Source organism: Apium graveolens, chromosome 4 (genome assembly GCF_009905375.1).
Source record: "Apium graveolens cultivar Ventura chromosome 4, ASM990537v1, whole genome shotgun sequence".
Taxonomy (NCBI): Eukaryota; Viridiplantae; Streptophyta; class Magnoliopsida; order Apiales; family Apiaceae; genus Apium; species Apium graveolens.
In genome coordinates this window covers 33181041-33201813 of record NC_133650.1, presented here as the reverse complement: position 1 = coordinate 33201813, position 20773 = coordinate 33181041, and the positions used below count along the sequence as shown (strand labels likewise).

Sequence of the window (20773 nt, the reverse complement as noted above, 5' to 3'; positions counted from 1 at the left end):
TGGAATCTGTTAATGTGTCTTTAAGATTCATTTTCTTCAAAATGAAATACTCATACTGTTGGATGAGAATGCATCTTGTTCTCTTTTACTTGTTCTGTACCTTCACACAGCAGCTGAACTGTTTCCCAAACCTCTTTGGCAGTTGAGAAATTTTATCACATTATCAACATATCCTTGTCAAGACCATTAAACAAAATGTTCATACCTTCTTATCCTTGTGGACTTCTCTCTGTCTCCATTGTCCATTCTGCTCTAGGTTTTGGAATGGATTGACCAACAGCAATTGTGCCGTAGCAACTGTGGCTACTTTGTGGGAATGTGAGACCATTCTCAATACAGTTTACATAACCTTCATTGGGAGAGTAGTGAAGGTGCATTTTCACCTTCCAGTGGTGATAACTGTCTCTGTCAAGAACTGGGATTTTTACTCCAATATCCTTCTTACTCATCTTTGTTAGCTTCCAAGATCTTTAAACTCTTTGTCTGTCAAGAGCCTGCTCTGATACCAATTGTTATTTCTAGAGAACTAACAATGAGATTTACAGAAGGGGGGTTGAATGTAAATCTCAAAACTTTTCAAGTTTTGAGCAGTTATAAAAGACTGTGTGTTCAAGATGAACAAGTGTGTGAATGCTTTATAGCTGATACAGACAGATATATATTCAAACACAAATATAAAGAACACAATAAACCTTTAAAAACTTTTCTGGTGGATTTGTTGTTCGCCCAGAGATGGTATTTCAGAAATTCTGTGATCTAAGAATTTGATCACAGCTGCATCCTAGTACAAACTAGATAATTTTTCTCTCAAGATTTTTCTAAACAGCTCTGGAAAAATTCTTATCTAATTACTAGCTACTACTTGGTTTATATGTTACCAAGTTTACAAGTGAAGACATGGATATATAAAATAATAAAGTAAGATCTCCACTTGTTTCTTCTCCAGTTCACTCCAGTACTTTGTTGACTTAATGACTGTTTATACTAGAGTAGAACGGCTGCTTTTTCTGATGTTCCTGAAATTAGGCTGCCACATTTCAGTTATCTCTGTTCACCCATGTGCCTCTGTTTGTAGGTACAACTACCACTTATCAACGGTTAATCAACAGAACATCCGTTGAAGCTTTCATCCGTTGATTCACTCATCCGTTGAAGGATGTTATCCGTTGAAGCTTTAGAGACATCCGTTGAAGCTTAGCTTCTCATCCGTTGAAGGTCTTTAAGTTATCCGTTGATACCACTTCATTTATACAAAATTACAAGGCATGAAATATTTACAATTGGCCTTCCTATCTGCATATCTTCTAGTAGTCAACATGACTCATAGTTTCTCTCAACTTCTAAGAATTACATCTTAAATACAGAGACTGAAATATGCTACAACACTAGACTTATTTCTAAGTAAAGCTACACCATCAACGGATAGCCAAAGTGGTCTTATCCGTTGAGGCTACAGACACTGAATTTCTACTTAAGTGTTTTGTTAAACATATCATCAAACTAATGCACATATATTCCTAACAAAAATCATTGGCCCTATTTGCCAAAAATGCCATATACCATATCGCTATTCTGAACCCCTAGACGTTTTACAAATTTACCTTTTTCGCGAAAAAACGACTTTTCCGGACCCCTTCGGGTACCAAAAACCCACAAAAATCACATTTTTATTATTATATGATCATGAAATTATCATACATCATTTTTCTTTGCATTTTTCTAATATTCATAATTTTTGGGAATTTTTAACATTAATTTTGTATTTATTGGATATTTAAAATTCATTATTAATACCCAAAAATTATAAAAATTGGGGCCAAATATTTTTATTAGGAGTGTAATTAGCCCCTTAATTTTATTTAGGGGTATTATTTTCATAAATATAAATAACTGATTTACTGTTAATTAATTAGTTAATTATAATGAATAAAGAAAATTCAGAAAAAATCAAGAACTAGGGTTTTTGGTGAAGAACAGGGCAGAAATTCAATCAAAGATTTGAAGGTGATTCCGGCATCCAAATCAATCATGTGAGTAACCGTTTCGAAGCTTGTCATCTGTAGTTTCTGATTATGCAATCATTTTTTCTGTTGGTTATCTCGATTTTTATTTTGTAATTTTCGGATTTAAACTCGAATTAGGGGTTCTTATTTGATTGATTGTAAGCTGTTTTGATTGCCATGGGGGTGTAGATCGTTAAATTTCTGATTGAATGGCACCGGTTTCGTACCTGTTGGTGTCCGTTTCGTGCCTGTTGGTGTCCGTTTCGTGCTCGCCGGAAAGCGGTGACGCCGCCGTTGTGATTGGTGGTTCAGGCGACGGGACGGCCGTGTTCTTGACGAGGGAAGGAGGAGGAAGGTCCTGGAGGAGTCGTGGATCGAAACTACAGGGAGGATTGATATGGAAATCAAGTTGCGGCCGTGTTTTCAAGGCGGAATGATCACCGGCGGCGGAGCCGCGGTGATTTTCTTCGTGCCCGAATAACCCAAGGTCGACCCGGTTTCCAACCCGGTTTCCACCCGGGTTTGATCCTAAAAACCCTAAACCTGTTTCTATTTTTATGTTTCCGGTATTTTTAGAATTTATTTTACTTTTCTAAAATCAGAAAATCATTTTAGTAATTATAAAATTAATTAAAAATCACTTTTAAATTCTGAAAAATATTATAATTAATTTCAAAATTATTTTATTAATTTAGAATTTCAAATTTAACTATTTAATTAATTATCTAATTATTTATCTAATTATTTATTAGTTATCTAATTAATTAATAATTAGGTAATTAATTAATAATTAGGTAATTAATTTATAAATAAGGATTAAATAATATGATTAATAATTTGATAATTAGTTAATATTACGAGTAACTCGTATTTATACGAGTAGTGATTCGATAATTAGAATTATTATTCGAGCGATAATTTATTCGAAAAATATCGTAATAATTATTCGTATCGAATAATTAAATACAATTAATCAATTGATTAATAAATCGTATATGTATAGTAATAATAATAATAGTTCGATAGTTATTCGAGAATCGCGAGTAGCTTGTATTTATACGAGTAGTTAATCGTTCAGTTAGATTATAATTTGAGTATTTAGTATTTATTCGATAAATAGCGTATTAGTTAGTTGTATCGATTGTTTATTTATAAATAATCGATCTAATCGAATAAGTAATAATAATTTATAAATAATTATAATAAATAGTAATTAATCCTAATAATTAGGGATTAATTATTTTAAAATACAATAATTATTAATTAATTATTTAAAAATATAGTTAAGGATTCTTTAATTATAATTAATTATTTATAATTAATTATTAATTAATTAAATCTTGTTTAATTCATAATAATTAAACCGTTAGTCCGATTTGAGCGAAACGAAGACCCCTAGACATAGAAAAATGAAACAAATCCAATAAAAATAATTGTAAGTTATAATTTCTTCCCGAAGAGAGTGGTCTTGTGTTAGTTAATCGTTTATAGGCCTATTAGGGGTATAATCGAGTCAAATAAATCCCGAAAAATTGCAATAAAATCAAATAGGGTTAGTTAATATAGATATGAGTCTAGTATCAATTCTAAAGATAATTATAAGTCTAAAAATTAATTATATACTTTTTGTGCTATGTGCATTACGTAGTTATGTGAACCTTACGTGTTATATAATTATATGTGTATATATGTGAGTCAAAGTTTGAGCCTGTGGATTATAAGCAAAAATACTTTGAGCTGCTCAAACAAAAGGAAAGGGCTTTCACTACACAAGAAAATGACTGGGCAGCAGATGGTCTGGATGAAGATGAAGATGTCAGCTATGTCAATCTAGCCCTAATGGCCAAGTCTGATGAAACAGAAACAAGTTCTTCAAGTAATCAAGTAATTACTACAAACCTTGCACATTTATCTAAAGCTGATTATAATGATGCTATAAATGACATGTCTACAGAGTTATATCATTTGTGTGTTACACTTAAGTCTCTTACTAAAGAAAATGCTAAAATCAAAGAAAATAATTTGTTTTTTAGTGAGAGAAATAATATGCTAGAGTCTCAGTTCATTGATTTTGAAAAATTAAGAATTGAGTTTAAGATTGCCAAGGAGGAATTAACTAAGTCCTTGAATAAAGAAGAAATTTTGAAGAAGCAGCTCGAGCGTGAACAAGAGGTGATAAAGGCATGGAAAATATCTAGAGATGTTCATGCTCAAATTACCAAAGTTCAAGGAATCGAGTCCTTCTGTGATGCAGCCTGGAAAAAGAACAAGGAGAAACTAGAACCAAATTTGGTGGATGGAGTGCTAAAAGATGTAGATGTTAGGGCGAAAACACGCGCTAATATTCACGCAAGTATACGCGTTCGCAAGTAATATAGAATATTTTCTAGTTCGTTCCCTCAGAGACTCAGACTAAATTATTGTCTAATTAAACTCACTCACCAATGTATGATTACTTCTCAATGTTAAGATAATAACACTTAAAATTGTTGATTAAATATTAACTATAATTAACTACTTAATTAACCACTTAACTAACACTTCAATTTATCAATAATAAAACACTCATGAGATCACAACTTCATTATTACTTCCTTCTATAGCCATTGTTATTACCTTTAGCATGTGACAGTGATGATATTAATCGAATAACACGAAACTGATAAAAGCCAACTTTCATTGTACTAATACCATTCTACCAAGCATCCACAATTAAGATAGAAGTTGAATAGTCATCAATTATGTTGAGTTCCTATATGTCTACAGAAATTGACAACACAACGATTTAAGCTCAAGTTATTCCTTTTGATTACATAGGGCAAATAAAACTGTTAGAGTTACCCACTAATCACGCTCAACGTACATGAACCTATGCTAGCATGGCAAGTTCTAAATCTCAAGATCTACCGTCGCTTCACAAAAGATTAACACCCTATCTTATATGTTCGCGACGCACATAAGACGAATACGCACAACCAATACTAGATATCATGCAATCATCAGACACTAAAGTATTAAACAATTAACTAAAGAATTCCATAATAAATCCGTTGCAACCCCATGATCACGATTAGCCCATAATAGAACTTATCGCCATCATGGGTTCATATGAAATCATGACAAACAAACACAAGAAAATAATAACTAAACTAATTATATTAAAACAGGGTACGTCACAAGAATAAATAAGTCAAAGCAAGAAAACTAGCATCCAACGTTACAACGAAACAAGAATCACAAGAAAATATGTTTCCTCTTCGTTGCGGTGTGCTAAATCGGTATTCTTCCTTATCTCCTTCGCTTCTTGCGTAAAACACAATCTAAAACATAATCCCCTTAATACTCCCTGTGAAAACGTCTCAAATCTACCTATATAATAGTCCCATAAAACTCAGATTACATAGAAGTTGGAAGCCAAATAGAAGTAGAAGTCTAAAATAATTTATCTTTTTCCCCGACCCTGCGCGGCCGCTCAGCATAGCTGCGCGGGCGCGCAGGTTGTTGCGCGGCCGCTCAGCATTGCTGTGCGGGCGCGCAGGCCTCTACTGGAAAAAATCCAGGTTTGCTCCGTTTCTTCGCCGTAATCTGCCCATTCCTTTCCTCTCGCAATGGTGAACACATGCCAAGACTTATTCTTGATGATTCCTCCCCCGAAATGCAACTAATACCCTGAAATGCATAAACACTAGAAAAACGCATCAAATACATAAAATACTTGATTTCAAGACACCAATTTAAGCCATTTTAAGACGTTCTAAGTGGTATAAAATGCCACTTATCACACCCCCAAACTTAAATCGATGTTTGTCCTCAAGCGTCACAGACTCAAAAATAAATAAAAATATGCATGAATGCAATCTATATGAAAATGCAACGATCCCCCTTACTACAATTAACCAACCAAATTGTCACATCTCAACGAATGCAGTTAGACAACTAAAGATCAATAAACTCATGCAAATGGACATACAGCCAGAAATGTGGTGCGTGCAAATGCTTAACAGATATGCTTCGGAACTAGACCAATTACTATGACTAAACTATCCTCAAGGCAATCCTACGATTATACAAAGAATAAAAATTCTAGGCACAAAGTGATATACAACACTACAAGAACTCTGGAGCTTACTACGGAATCGTGCTTTTTATTTACAACTCAAATGCTTATTTGACCGTGCAATGAGTGAGGTCCATAAAAGACTTATACAATGGTATCCATGTAACGAGCGTTAGGTTAGCGTATCCCAGACTCTAAAAGCCTTAGGTCACTAGGCACAAAGTCCCCTAAGAACTTAATAACTCGAATACCAAAGAGCCCACTCTTGATCAATTATGCAAAATTTTTTTTTTTAATAACTTCTGAGCAAGTGCGTTTCGCTCCATCTTGCTCAACCCTAGACTACTCGCAACATATGCGAGCCGGCTACTAGCCATTTGACGCCTAGCCACAACTAGCAACAACTTCCATATTTTTTTCTCCAAATTTTTTTCTTTTTTCATGTCTTTATCACTAAGAACCTATAATCGAATTCTAAGCATAATAAGTAGATTGACCTTGAAAACAACCAAATCATAACAACAATCTAGCCCTTACGCATTCTTTAAGACTTAGTGGACTTACAATTGTTTCTAGCATGCATATCAACCTACACAACTTAATATCACTTTAATGCTATCACTACACTCGCATCAATATCACAATTCAGTCGATAACTTATTGCAAAAGGGATCATGGTAAATGCATGAGCTACATGACATTCATAAAAAAAAACTAAATGGCATAAATTATGCAACTATATGAACTAAACTATCATGAATATGCAACTAAATGACACACACACAATATTCCTTAACTACCATCCCCAAACTAAAAATCTTCACTGTCCTCAGTGAAAGTAGTAGAAAGGAACACAGGGTATACCTACTCGGAGTCATCATCATCATCACCCTCAGTGGGTGGAGTATCAGGCGGTGGGTATGCAGAGTCCTCACCAAAAACTAGCCAATGGATATCAGCTCCAAGGCCTCGAAAAGCAGTCCCTAACGCAAGGGTGAGCTCATGAGCAAACATGCTCTGCGTCTCATACATGGCATCCATCTGCCGTGAAAGCCTCCTATACTGGGCATCACCCATCCCAGCACCCTCCTGAGCTCTCGAAGAACCAGCCTCACCACGCCCTGGCCTAGCCATAGTAGCACCTCGTGCTGGACGCCCTCCTGGAAGACGATAACCCAGCCCATGCTCCTCAGGCTCACCACCGGTCCACTCCTGCATCCCATTCAGAGTGCCAGAATCAATCGGAGCTGCTGGCAACTGCAACTGCTCATGAGCCGGCCAGTTCACTCCCACTGCTCGGCATAGCTTCGTACCCGTGGATGCATAAGGGATGTTCATATGCTTTGCTCCCCTCAAAAACTTCAGAATTCCTTGGTAGATAAACTCACCAAGGTCCACATAGTACTCATCATGCAGAATTCCCCACAACAACTGTGCTCTCTCAACTGTGACCTCGTGTGCATGTGAAGAAGGCAAAATATTAGCACATATAAATGCATTCCATGCACGCTTGTTCATGGCGATCGCCGGAAAGTGACGATACTCATTATTGCCTGGACTGCGGGTACAAACTGTGCCTGGTCGACAGAGAGTCGCACAAATCAAATCCAAGTCAAAATCCTCAGCAGTCTTTTCATTCCAGTTCTCCTCCTCGGGCTTCCTCTCTCGCTGTCCAATCACACGGAGAATCGCCGCAGGATGATAATCAACCGTCAGCTCACGGACTACAGAAAACCCATTCTTTTCAGCCTTCGCGTTCGCGTAGAACTCGCGAACAACGCTCATCGGTACTGCTTCGGGTGACTCACAAAAAGCTATCCACCCCTTCTCTGCAATCATGGACAACAACTCACCATCCCTCCCTGATGGTAAAAACTCCCTCTCCTTCAGAATCGGCTTCCCCAACAGCCTAGTGTACTCCTCCTCCGCAGCTCTGTCAGTTAACCGAGGCCTTGCAGCAGTACCCCTCGATGAATCAGCAGTAGGAACTGTGCTGCTGCTGTCAATAGTGCGTGCTCTCTTGGGTGCCATTGATTCGTGAATAAAAGTGTGTAAGAACTGATTTTTGATGTTTGTGAGAGGGTTTAAGTGTAGGAAGTTTTGTGGGAGATATGTAGGATAGGTGTATGTATATATAGGGTGTGGATTAGATTAGGGTTTGGGAATTAAGGGATAAAATGATGGGGTAGTGGGAACAATTCGTGGGTTTATGGGCTAAAACTGTTTTTGTGTTTTTGTTTGTTTTTTTTTCTGAACTGTAAAAAATTTTCTGGAACTCGACCCCTGCGCGGTCGCTCAGCATAGCTGCGCGGGCGCGCAGCTTGCTGCGCGGGCGCGCAGCTTGCTGCGCGGGCGCGCAGCTTGCTGCGCGGGCGCGCAGAGGGTCTCTGGAAAAAAAAAATTTCAGCCCCTGTTTTCTGATTTTTTTGTGTTTTTGGATAGGTTATTAACTTCTAAGGGTTCCTGTAACAACAATGCATGGGTTGCCTCCCACGCAGCGCTTCTTTTTCGTCATTAGCTTGACGTTCCGTACCTTTCTCAAGTAGTCAACAAAATGGCACTAACCACCTCTCGGTTTGTCATGTCCCCATAGTAGTGCTTCAACCGCTGACCGTTAACCTTGAATGCTTGGTCCGAATCATTCTCAAAAATTTCCACCGCTCCATGTGGAAACACAGTTTTGACAATAAAAGGTCCAGACCACCTTGATTTCAACTTCCCAGGAAAAAGTCGGAGCCGAGAGTTGAATAAAAGAACTTGTTGCCCTGGCACAAATAACTTAGGCTGTAGCTTCCTATCGTGCCACCTCTTCACCTTTTCCTTATACATTTTGTTATTCTCGTACGCTTGAAGTCGAAATTCATCAAGTTCATTAAGCTGAAGCATTCTTTTCTTACCAGCTGCATCTAAATCCAGGTTCAATTTCTTCAATGCCCAGTAGGCCTTATGCTCAAGCTCCGCCGGTAGATGACATCCCTTACCGTACACCAACTGAAACGGTGACATCCCAAGTGGAGTTTTGTATGCTGTTCTGTAAGCCCAAACAGCTTCATCGAGCTTTAAAGACCAATCCTTCCTTGACGGACAAACAACCTTCTCTAGAATACGCTTTATCTATCTGTTAGACACTTCCGCTTGACCATTTGTTTGCGGATGATAGGCAGTAGCTACTCGATGATTCACATTATAACGCTACATCATAGAAGTGGACTTACGGTTGCAAAAATGCGATCCTTCATCACTTATGATTACCCGAGGTGTTCCAAACCTTGTGAAAATTTGCTTATGAAGAAAATTTAGCACTGCCTTTGCATCATTTGTCGGTAAAGCTTTAACTTCGACCCATTTTGAGACATAATCGACTGCCAGCAAGATGTACTGATTATTGCAAGACGCGATAAAAGGCCCCATGAAATCAATTCCCCACACATCAAAGACCTCGACTTCAAGCATCACATTTAATGGCATCTCATCCTTCCTTGACAAATTTCCCACTCTTTGGCAACGATCACACCTTAAAACAAACTGATGAGCATCCTTGAACAAAGTAGGCCAGAAAAAACCTGCTTGCAGAATACGAGCTGTCGTCTTCTCACCTCCATAGTGTCCACCATAAACCGTGGAATGGCAGTCTCGTAATATCCCCTCCGTCTCATAGAACGGGATACATCTCCTGATGATCTGGTCAGCTCCCTGTCTAAAAAAATATGGTTCATCCCACATATACCACTTCACCTCATGCAGAAACTTCTTCTTTTGAGCGGATGTCAAATTAAGAGGCATTATATTGCTGACGAGATAGTTTACAATATCTGCAAACCATGGTTCTTCCTCCTGAATTGCAAACAACTGCTCATCCGGAAAAGATTCATTGATTAACGTCCTATCTTGTGAAGTAGAATCGGGATTCTCCAACCTAGAGAGATGGTCAGCTACTTGATTCTCAGTACCTTTTCTATCTTTGATCTCTAACTCAAATTCCTGAAGTAAAAGCACCGAACGAATGAGTCTCGGCTTCGAATCCTTCTTAGAAACCAGATAGCGAATAGCTGCATGATGAGTGAATACTGTTACTTTCGTACCAAGCAGATAAGATCGAAATTTCTCAAAGCCAAAGACTATAGCCAAAAGCTCCTTCTCAGTAGTGGTGTAGTTCAATTGGGCACCATTTAAAGTCTTACTCGCATAGTAGACCACATGGAAGAGATTTTTCTTGCACTGTCCCAGAACTGCACCTACCGCATAATCACTCGCATCACACATCATCTCAAACGGTTCTGTCCAATCTGGTGCTGTAATAACTGGTGCAGTGATCAAACTCTTCTTGAGAGTCTCGAATGCTGCCAAACATTCATCATCAAATTTGAACGGCACATCTTTCTCAAGCAAATTGCACAACGGCTTAGATATCTTTGAAAAGTCCTTGATGAATCGCCGATAAAAACCCGCATGACCAAGAAAACTACGGATTCCTTTCACAGAATTAGGTGGGGGAAGATTTTCAATGACTCCCACCTTGGCCTTGTCCACCTCCAGACCCTTGCTAGAGACCTTATGCCCAAGGATAATGCCTTCACGCACCATAAAATGACATTTCTCCCAATTAAGCACCAAATTAGTTTCCACGCATCTTTTGAGTACGGCGCGCAGATTATTCAAACATTCATCATATGAGTGTCCAAAGACGGAGATGTCATCCATGAACACTTCGACGTTATTTCCAATCATGTCAGAGAATATAGCCATCATACATCTCTGAAAAGTGGCCGGGGCGCCACATAACCCAAACGAAACTCTGCGAAAAGCAAATGTGCCAAATGGACAAGTGAAAGTAGTCTTTTCCTGATCCTCTGGTGCAATACAAATCTGATTATACCCGGAATAACCATCCAGAAGACAAAAATACTCATGCCCCGCCAATCTGTCAAGCATTTGATCAATAAATGGAAGGGGGAAGTGATCCTTCCTTGTGGCTTTGTTCAATTTTCTATAATCCATGCATACTCTCCATCCTGTAACTGTTCGAGTAGGGATGAGCTCATTCTTTTCATTTGCGACCACAGTGATACCTCCCTTCTTAGGTACACATTGTACGGGGCTCACCCACGAGCTGTCAGGTGACATATTCTTGAGGACCCAGTCCGCGACCCCGGTTGACCCGAATCCCAACCCGGAAAATACTCGATTTTAATCATGTTTTCCCCCATATCAGATTCTGAAAAAGTGTTTTTGGTTTTTTTTGGTTTTAAAATAAATAGAAATTCTATTATTTATTTTACAAATTGATTTTAAAATTCAAAATTAATTTATTTAATTACTTAAAATAATTAACTAAATTATTTTAATTTCATAAAAATTATTTTCTTTATTATTTTCAAAAATCAAAATTTGATTTAATTATTTATAATCTATTTTAATTAATTATTTATGGATTTAATAAATTGATTAATTTATTTAATTAATTAATTATTTTTTTTGCTAAATTAATTAATTAATTTTATCTATAAATAGTTAAATAAAATGTAATTATTTATAATTAAGCCGAATAATGATTTAAAAATCATTTTGAGTTTTTAAAATTTATATAAAGGTATTTAAAATTCAATTAATATTATTATTAATTGAATTATTCTTATTATATTCATAATAAATCAACCGTTCGTCCGTTTAATACGGAAAAAACACCTCTAGACCCAGAAAAATATTTTGCTTCTATTAAAATATTTTCGAGACCTAAATTCCTTTGTATCTAAAGGACGTTTGTTTTATGGATCATTCCGAGTCAATGATTGATCGATAAAATATTCTTATTGATCCAATTTCAATTCTAAACGTATCAAGACCTATCTTTTGTCGATTCAAGTTATGTGCTACCTGAATTACGTGATTATGTGTTATATGATTACATGCCCTATGTGTACGTGTTATGTGGATAATGAGTCAGCGTGTCTTTTAAACATTATCTGATTGAGATGTGATCTTTATCTGTTATTATCGGACGGGTAGATAATAAGAATAAACGTATAGGATAGACAATTATATATATTGTCAGTTTATTGAACGGTATTATTTATGATAGATACAGATAGTACGAGGCATTCAAAGCCAGACAGAGATTGTAAAAGTAAAGCCTGATTAATAGTAAGGTGGCGAGTGAATTCAGAATAGAGATAAACTTGAAATAGAGATTGGTAAGAAAGGTCAAGTGGCATGTCAATGGAAATACAGACATATCAGGACTGAGTGATATGGCAGATAGTTAAAGATCAGAGGGTCACCAATTAAGGCAAGTATTCCTAACCTTTCTCCTAAAATACTGCAAATATTTCTTCATTCATATTCTAAGTTCAGAATAGTTAAATGTTTTTATATTTCGCTGCAATTACTCTTAAATATGCAAGTTCCTTTCATTATTGTTCCTATATTATCGATTGCTCTCTTGAGAAAATACCCATTCTTTCGGGTTATTTGTGAACCCTGAATCGGGATGTTTGAAATCAATATGATTTGACATCAAAATACTCTACGGGCTGGACGGTTATTATGTGGACCAGTGATGAGGTGGATTCTATGGGTCGTGGATGGACCGGACCTTTGGGCCATAGTGACTGGGTACCTATATGTTGGTGGGTCTATGCAGTGGGGTATAGATCCGCACTATATCCTGACTGATCAGTAGGGTATAGTGCATATATTGGTTTCTAGTATCCAGTATAATTTATTGTTGATCGCCATTAACGGCATTCCTTCCTGAATAGTTCATAATTACAAATCAAACAAAGATTTGATTTAAAGGAATGAAATATTGAAACGTTCATTGTTCTTTTACATAAAAATGTGATTTATGATTTAAGGCAAATGAGGGCCGACGCTTTGTTCGCTCAATTGATTTAATGATATAAAGATGTTTTGAAATCATTCAACAATCATTTCCAGGAGTTTCTTTGATCTGATACTTGGAAACCATTTATGATATTTGCTGGGCATTTTTGTCTCACTCTTGCTTTGTGAACTCTTATTTCTTTCGGTTTCAAATGAGGGCAAAGTGAATAGCTTTTAATAGACAGCAAAAGTGGTGAGATTCCAGCTGAAGAAATTTGGAGGTGTCAGAGTGATCAATATAAGGAAATTAGTAATGAGGTAATGAAATTGTATTTAGACAATATAAATTTTAGAAGGTTAGATTCTTGTTTCATACTATAACCTATAAGCGATCCTGAATAGTGAGGGGTTATCTGTATATTTATTTTAATATACAGGTTTTTATTATTTAAAGTTGTGTAGTGACACCAAATCCTGACCCCGGATTTGGGGGTGTTACATAACAGATGTGAGAAAATCATACAAATCTTTCCTTAGATAAGATGTTTAAAATTTAAAATTCAAAAAATTTCCATGTTTAGTGTTGTGATGGGTAAAAAAATGGGTAAACTTATATGGATATATAAATTTTATACTTAATATGGGTCATGGATAAATTTATTTACCCATTGGGTAAATTTTGTGGATATATCCATGGATCTAGTGATTTTATATTTAATATGGGTTATGGATAAAAAAATTTACCCATTTGGAAAATGGGTAAATTAAGGAGTACACTTTAAGAATATATAGATACATAATCCTCTGCATTTATAATACCTTTCTATTAATTAATCATTATTTTAGTACTTAAAAATTGTGACACAAAACTCTAATTGTCTGTCAACCCTGTGACACAATACTCTGATTCCATGTTAACCCGTGTACAAATACCGTCTTTCTGTCCTGAACTAAAAAAGTAACACAAACTATCATTTTAAAGTGTCGTAAAGGGCCATTCTTTTGGCCTATTACATTTTTTGTGCTATACAGGTCAGTTTATCATAAAAGAACTAATATAGAGAAATCTTATATGAAGTACAAAAAAAAAGGTTTTGGAAGCCTAACTACTATAAGTTCTCATAGTAGTCACATCGTGAAATTTTGTAATGAATATGCACAAGCAGGGATGATCGCGGTGCGGACGGTGCTGTTTTTTCCTCAAACCGTAAACCAAACCGCACATGCGGTTTGATCAAATTTTCAAACCGCACTGCACCGCGTAATCTCAAGAAATGCATAAATCACAATGTTAAAATGTCAAACTATAATCCGTATTGCACTGCGCGGTTTATCAAAAACTTAAACCGCATCATAAAAATTTAAAACTGCAGTTTGTGGTGCAGTGTGGGGTTGTGCAGGCGATTTCTGCGGTTTTTGCGGTTTGATGATCACCCTACCCACAAGCTACATTAACACAACAATAGACGATGACTTATTTACAATTATTTTGCTAATTACACGTTATCACAATGAATTTTACAATATTGTACTAATATTTTATTACGAGAACGCTGAAGTTAGACTGAGACATTGTTGTCGATTCAATATACAACAAGGTTTAATCACCTTACAACCATATATATTAGTCCTACACATTTTACAATGAACATCATATATTTAACTCAAAGATCATATACAATTAAAATATTTTCAATCACCTGAATTATCAAAGTCTGCAAAAAAAATAATTGTAAATATGACACGATACATCATCACTCAACAGTTTAAACGATCATTGAGTATAAACTGTTTCCGATAGTATTTTTCGCACGTTTTAACTAAATTATTATGGGACATGCACTTTATTTCTAATAAAATTTGAGCAAACTGAAATTTCAAAAATTACACACTGTATTCTAATGGATTCTGAAACATTACTAAAATTGGTCTATGACTCAGCACGTGTTACCATGCTATGCTAGTTACAGTTAAAACAGAAACAAAGATTATAATATGTAATTGCCAATGTATGCCAATAGCTTAAATGAAAATATAACCATACAATTGTATAATTTGAATCTCTCCGGCATCCAAAAACAAACCTGGCTACGCTCGCCTGTTAGCACATGTTATAAGCTAGTATATACTTAACTGACGAAACAAGTACTAAAATAACCCAATGACTATGAGCCAACAATTAGACAGTGGCATATGGAAATGCAGGCATAGAGAAGGTTAAAAGTTTAACAAAACCGTAATAACAAATGACGGGAAATGAAATCAGTAGACAACAGTTTGACAGGCATCAACTTCAACAAAAACTACTGCTCTTTTGCCCAATAACCACAAACAGGACTTATTATGCTCACAAACTTAAGTTCAGAATGCATTACATGTAAAAAGTTGACACTTGGGCATTCCGACTTACATAACACTCTAGATCTTCCTGCTGCTTAACATTATTACTGACGAACACTACATGAAAATGCATCAGCTAACAAAGTCTATTGGCAGACGCCATTACTTTTAAAAGTTTATAAAGGTAAGGCGACAAACGTCATCAAACAAAGACATCGTTGCTCTACTTTACACTGATCCACAAAGCCAACCTTTTCAAGGATGGTACTTATGCCTTTCTACTAGCAAAGTCATCAGGCTCATCATTATCAACCTTAAAATTATCAGATATGGCTGTGTTATATCCCGCAGCAGCACCACCAATACCATTGCTTGCATCGGTATCAATGCCACCAGTGGCGCCACCACTAGCGTACTCAGTGCTGGTAACACCCAAGTCCTGACTGTCATTTTCAAAGGCAAAATTGCTGCCACCGCTGCTTCCATAACCACCACTGCCACTATAACCACCACCTCCTCCATAGCTACCACCTCCTCGACCAAAACCGCCGCCGCCATAGTTGCCGCCGCCTCCGCCATAGTTGCCGCCGCCTCCTCCATAGTTGCCGCTACTGCCTCCATAACCTCCACCGCCATAACCGCCACCTCCACCGCCTCCATATCCGCCACTGCTTCCATATCCAGGATTCCGTGCCCTCTCTGTAGCAAAATTCACCCTTATAGTTCGGCCCTGAAAATCCTGCATACAGAAATATGTAGTTGTAATCCCGCACACTAATATTCGTCGAAATACAAAGTCAGGACTCATGTTCAACCTCTCCATATCATCTTTTACTTGATAGTTGAGAGAAAAAAAATTACAGCAAAAGAAACCTGGTTATCGAATGCCTGAATAGCACTGTTTGCCTCCTCAGGAGTGCTGTAGGTAACAAAGCCAAATCCTCTTGATCTGCCACTGTCTCTGTCGGAAATGATTTTTGCTGTCAAAAGCATCAAGACAAATTTCATTAAAAAAACTTCTGCTTTGTAACATAGAGTATATTTCAGCACAAAAAATACCTTGATATGTTATATATCTTAGAGACTCAAGACACCAATACACATCAGCTTATGTCTATTTCCAGGTGATCAAGCAACTAATGCGAAGGCGGTATACCCACAACTAACCTTCTAGACCCATGACACTAAGCCCGTAGAATTACTAGGATCCTATTACAAATGAGATATTAACATGTCCTGATACTATTTTATAAATTTAATTAAAATTTTATGTAACCTTAAAGGATGACGCAATTTCAAATTTTGACAAACTAAATTTTATCTTTCTCATTTAAAGCCTGCACGGGAATGAAGTAGACTCTGTTTTTAAAGATTGATCTTAAACTTGTAAATGAATAATCCAATTAACATCATTAAAACAAAAATACCAAATAATTATTACGCAGATCACAATGAATAAAAATACAACAATTCTTAGCTTACAATTTGTCGATATTCCACTATACCTTCAGTGACATCTCCATACTTTTCAAAAGCTTCTCTCAAACTATACTCATCAGTGCCATATGACAGCCCTGCCAAATCATGTGTAAATTAACATTAATAAACACAATTTATAAAATTCTGTAATTCGTTACCAGAGAAAAACCATATGCACCTCCAATGAAGAGTTTTGTTGACATGCATCTTATTGTTTGATATATTGAAGAGCCTGATGCAGAAATTTCCTGAGTGACGTGCTTAGCACCCGCAGCTTGTCTTAATATACTTCCAGCCTTAGTGAAGAAAGCCATTGCAGTACTAAAATATATTCCAGCACAGAATTACAGTTTGTGAGAATTTATTATTAGTTTGATTCACGCATGCAATCGAGAAGTAATTGAACATCTAAACTTACAATTACTAAACAAAAACATGGGTGTTAACTTTAGCAAATTAAAAACAATACCATCCGCTTCAATCTCAGCTCTTATAGAGACAGAGACATCACATGTACTTACATTGGTCCCAAAAATTCTGAAACTATATAACAATATAACCACTTGCATATCAAAGAACTCATAACAAGACCGTGTTACATTTTCCCTTGATAAAATGATAAAGAACTCATAACAAGACTGTAAGAAGCAGTAGTGGAACTGACATTAAAGATGGGGGAAGGTGGAAAAAAACAAACTATAAAGTGAGAATTATCTCTTTGGTTGGGATTCCCATCTTAAGAATAAAGATGGGCAGGACAATTCAGATAGTGGAATAATAGAGAAAAAGTATGGCAAAAGATTAAGAAATTGAGTGCCTTCCAGAACTCAAACCCCCTAAAAAATATTCAAAAAACTTGGCAAGTCCGAAATGAAAGGCACTCGGTTCCCAACTAGTCATAAAATGGGCGTATTGATTGGAAACAAAAAGAGGCTAAATAGAATAGCATTGCGCAAGTCTTATGAATGGACAAAAAAAAGAACTACTAATTATAAGAAAATACGGAAACATTGAAGACTAGTGACAAGGTGAATAAACAAGGTTAGGTTAAAATCCAATCCTCATGTAAATTATATACACAACACACCATGTAAAAGGATGAAGATAATATGGGTGGTCAATAAATCTCCAATAATAAATCAAAATCTTGAAACGTGTGTAATAACAAAACATGATGTATAAATCAAAATCACAAACAAGAACACTAAATGATTCAATTGAAAATGAAACAATCATATTAATAATATATATCTAAAAGAAAGAATAAATAAAAGAAAATACTAAGAGTTGAGAGAAAGAGTACCTCTCCTTTTGGATTTGCCGAAAAACCCTAACTAGGGGAGGATACAAATGAATCTCTCGCGTATTTGAGGGGTTTAAGATATAGAGAATAGGGCGAGGAGACCAAATTATATGGGCCGTTGGATCCTTACTATTTCAGATTCATTCAGCCCGTTGGATCTGTCACTATGACGGTGAGCCTCAAACTCTCGAAGTGTATCTGATTATTAGTACATACTAGCTTACTACCCGGGCCATGCATGTGTCTTTGTTAGTATTTATATATATTAATTTTTTTATATAATTTTATTAAAATTTAATATAAATAATTAAATAATATATAATGATTATATAATTATAATTTCAAGTTAGGTTCAAATAGTATATTATTGATGAGATCTTATTTGTATATAACAATGTAAATGTTTATTGTTGGTGAGTGAGATTCGAATATGAAAATTTATATGTATCTTTATAAATAATATAAATGTTTGTTATTAATGAGATTCGAACATGAGAACTTATATGTAGTTTTATAAATAATAATATAAATATTTGTTGTTGACAAGATTCGAACCTGACAACTTGTGGAGTGTATTCTTTTAGTATTTAGATCTAACGGCTCTGATTATTTGATGATGAAGATCTGGCGGTCGTGATAGAGAGGGTTAACCAAAATACAAATTATACCACATTCCGGCTATTATAGTATAAGTATAGATTAATTATGGGTCGCTTACTTTTGAGTGATAAAAATATAAACATAGCTAAAGTAATTTTAGATCGTACGTGAATTTTGCTTTGGGTTTGGGAAACGCTTAGAACTCTAAAATGATTATTTTTTGTTTTTCGATTTTTTTTTTAATTTGACTTTATTTAAAATTGAAAAAGTTTGAATTAATATTTAAATATTTTAAAAAGTAGCATATTTATATTAAAGAATTAAAGTCAGAGGATCTTAACAGAAAAAATAAATATGATTTTAGTGATTCAGAAAGTGCTCGGATTAGATTCTCCTATGAATTAGGATCTGTTTGGCACATGACATGTTTATTTTATCATAACAAGTCTAGTCAAATGACATGTCGCTTTAGAGCAAGTCCAATGCAAGATGCAAAATATCTATAGTTATTACTATAATTTGGCATCAAAAAGTGTCTTTTGATACTAAAATAAAACTTCAACTCCAATGCTAGATGCATTTTAAAACACAACAACATTCATCTCATTTGTAGTAGTTTGATGATGTGGTTAGATGCATAAATGCATCATTTATTTCAAATTGAGAACCAAAGATGCATATATGCATATTTGCATCCAAGTATAGAACTCCTTTGCAGTTGAAATTTTTGACATTTGGTTTCAAATTATAGAAATGACATCACTTATAGTATTGCATTGGACTTACTCTTACATGGTCAAATAAATTATATCATTTCAATCAGTGATAAGTTTTAATGTACTTATCATCTTGTTTGTTTTGCTAAATATCTCAAATATTATAAGAGCTTAAGAATTTTTATACACATTCTTGTATATATTAGTTATAGAATAAATCAATTTGGTAGAAATTCAATTACAATTTTTCAAGCAGCAAATCAAAGAAAAAATGACTTCTGAAGGAAAGAATTTCTAGAAATTTCATTATGTCAAATATCGTAAAGTCCGGAAAAGTTATGTCGTGAAGTCCATCAATGCTATATAGTGAAGTCTAGTTCAAAGCCATTTTACAACAAGATAAATGACGATATTGTTAGTGTTTGTGCCCTAGAGACAACACTATGATATTTTAGTTTAAGACATTAGGATTATTAATGTTTATGTTCTATCGATTATTCTATTTATAATTTATTAATTCTTAATTTACTACGATATAAATGTTAGATTAATAAATATCCTTGGAATATGATATGCAATTTTATATCTTTAAGTACGTGACTTAGAAATGAGATTATGAGAATAGTATCAATATTCCTAAAGGTCCCTAGTCGAGTATTATTATTAAGGGACAATAATAATGCATTAAGACTGGTGTGTTTGTTGACTGATGATCACATCTCATTGATCATAGGTATAGTGATACTAAAGTCAAAAACACAAGCAGATGTATATGTACATGGTGCTGGACAGACCCAATGTGAGATTTCCACATGTCTGTTGTGTCATAAGTAATTCTCACAGTGATAATGATGTAATGGTCCTTAGACCTGAAGTCATTATATTTTTATACGAGAATTAATATACATTGATTCCATTAAAAGTTATCCTTGACCGGGTAATGATAAAAGTGGACATTGGGTATATTATGAATCGTATGAGAAATATGAATGATCTAGATGGGATTTAACCCTCCTATTTTAGGAGTGATATTATTGGCCTCTTGTGTGAGCTAGACTATGAAATGCGTGGCCATGCTCAAATGTTGATTTGATATGATAGTCTACTCATTGATCAAGAAAACTTGGATTAAACTGTGATGAGGATGACACATTACATGCCTCTAGTTTAATCTATAATATTTTGTTAAAGGGATTATATTACATTGTACATTATTCACAAAAGGTTTAATCGATCACCGATTCAATTATTATTACTTGGGTAGCAATGATGTATTACTAGATGCCGCTCATTATTTACGATTTAAAATTAGATTTAAAATTTGTTTCCAACGTAATAATAACCTATAGGGTCACACACTAAGAATGCTTGAAGGATTATCTAATTTAAATTTGATTTAAATTATATTAAAGTAATTCGAATTATTTATAATATTAATTAAGTATGACTTAAT

At 35.2% G+C, this 20773-nt stretch overlaps 1 protein-coding gene across 1 annotated transcript; it reads right to left on the bottom strand.

Annotated features, from left to right (window-relative positions):
- Positions 1-15099: 15099 nt before the first annotated feature.
- Positions 15100-18162, bottom strand: LOC141717934 (glycine-rich RNA-binding protein 3, mitochondrial-like). Its single transcript, XM_074520200.1, has 5 exons — positions 18005-18162; positions 16880-17022; positions 16728-16796; positions 16096-16202; positions 15100-15961 (listed from the first exon to the last, which is right to left on the bottom strand). Exons 2-5 carry the CDS (start codon positions 17013-17015, stop codon positions 15491-15493), a joined length of 783 nt encoding a protein of 260 aa, XP_074376301.1. The 5' UTR covers positions 17016-17022; positions 18005-18162; the 3' UTR covers positions 15100-15490.
- Between the last annotated feature and the right edge of the window lie 2611 nt (positions 18163-20773).

Bases quoted from the DNA above. Each gene is read 5' to 3' on its own strand.
- LOC141717934 (XM_074520200.1), bottom strand. From the start codon at position 17,015: ATGGCTTTCTTCACTAAGGCTGGAAGTATATTAAGACAAGCTGCGGGT. The intron at 16,797-16,879 runs GTGCATATGGTT...ATGATTTGGCAG, and splicing joins AACAAAACTCTTCATTGGAG to GGCTGTCATATGGCACTGAT. The intron at 16,203-16,727 runs GTATAGTGGAAT...TGCTTTTGACAG, and splicing joins GTATGGAGATGTCACTGAAG to CAAAAATCATTTCCGACAGA.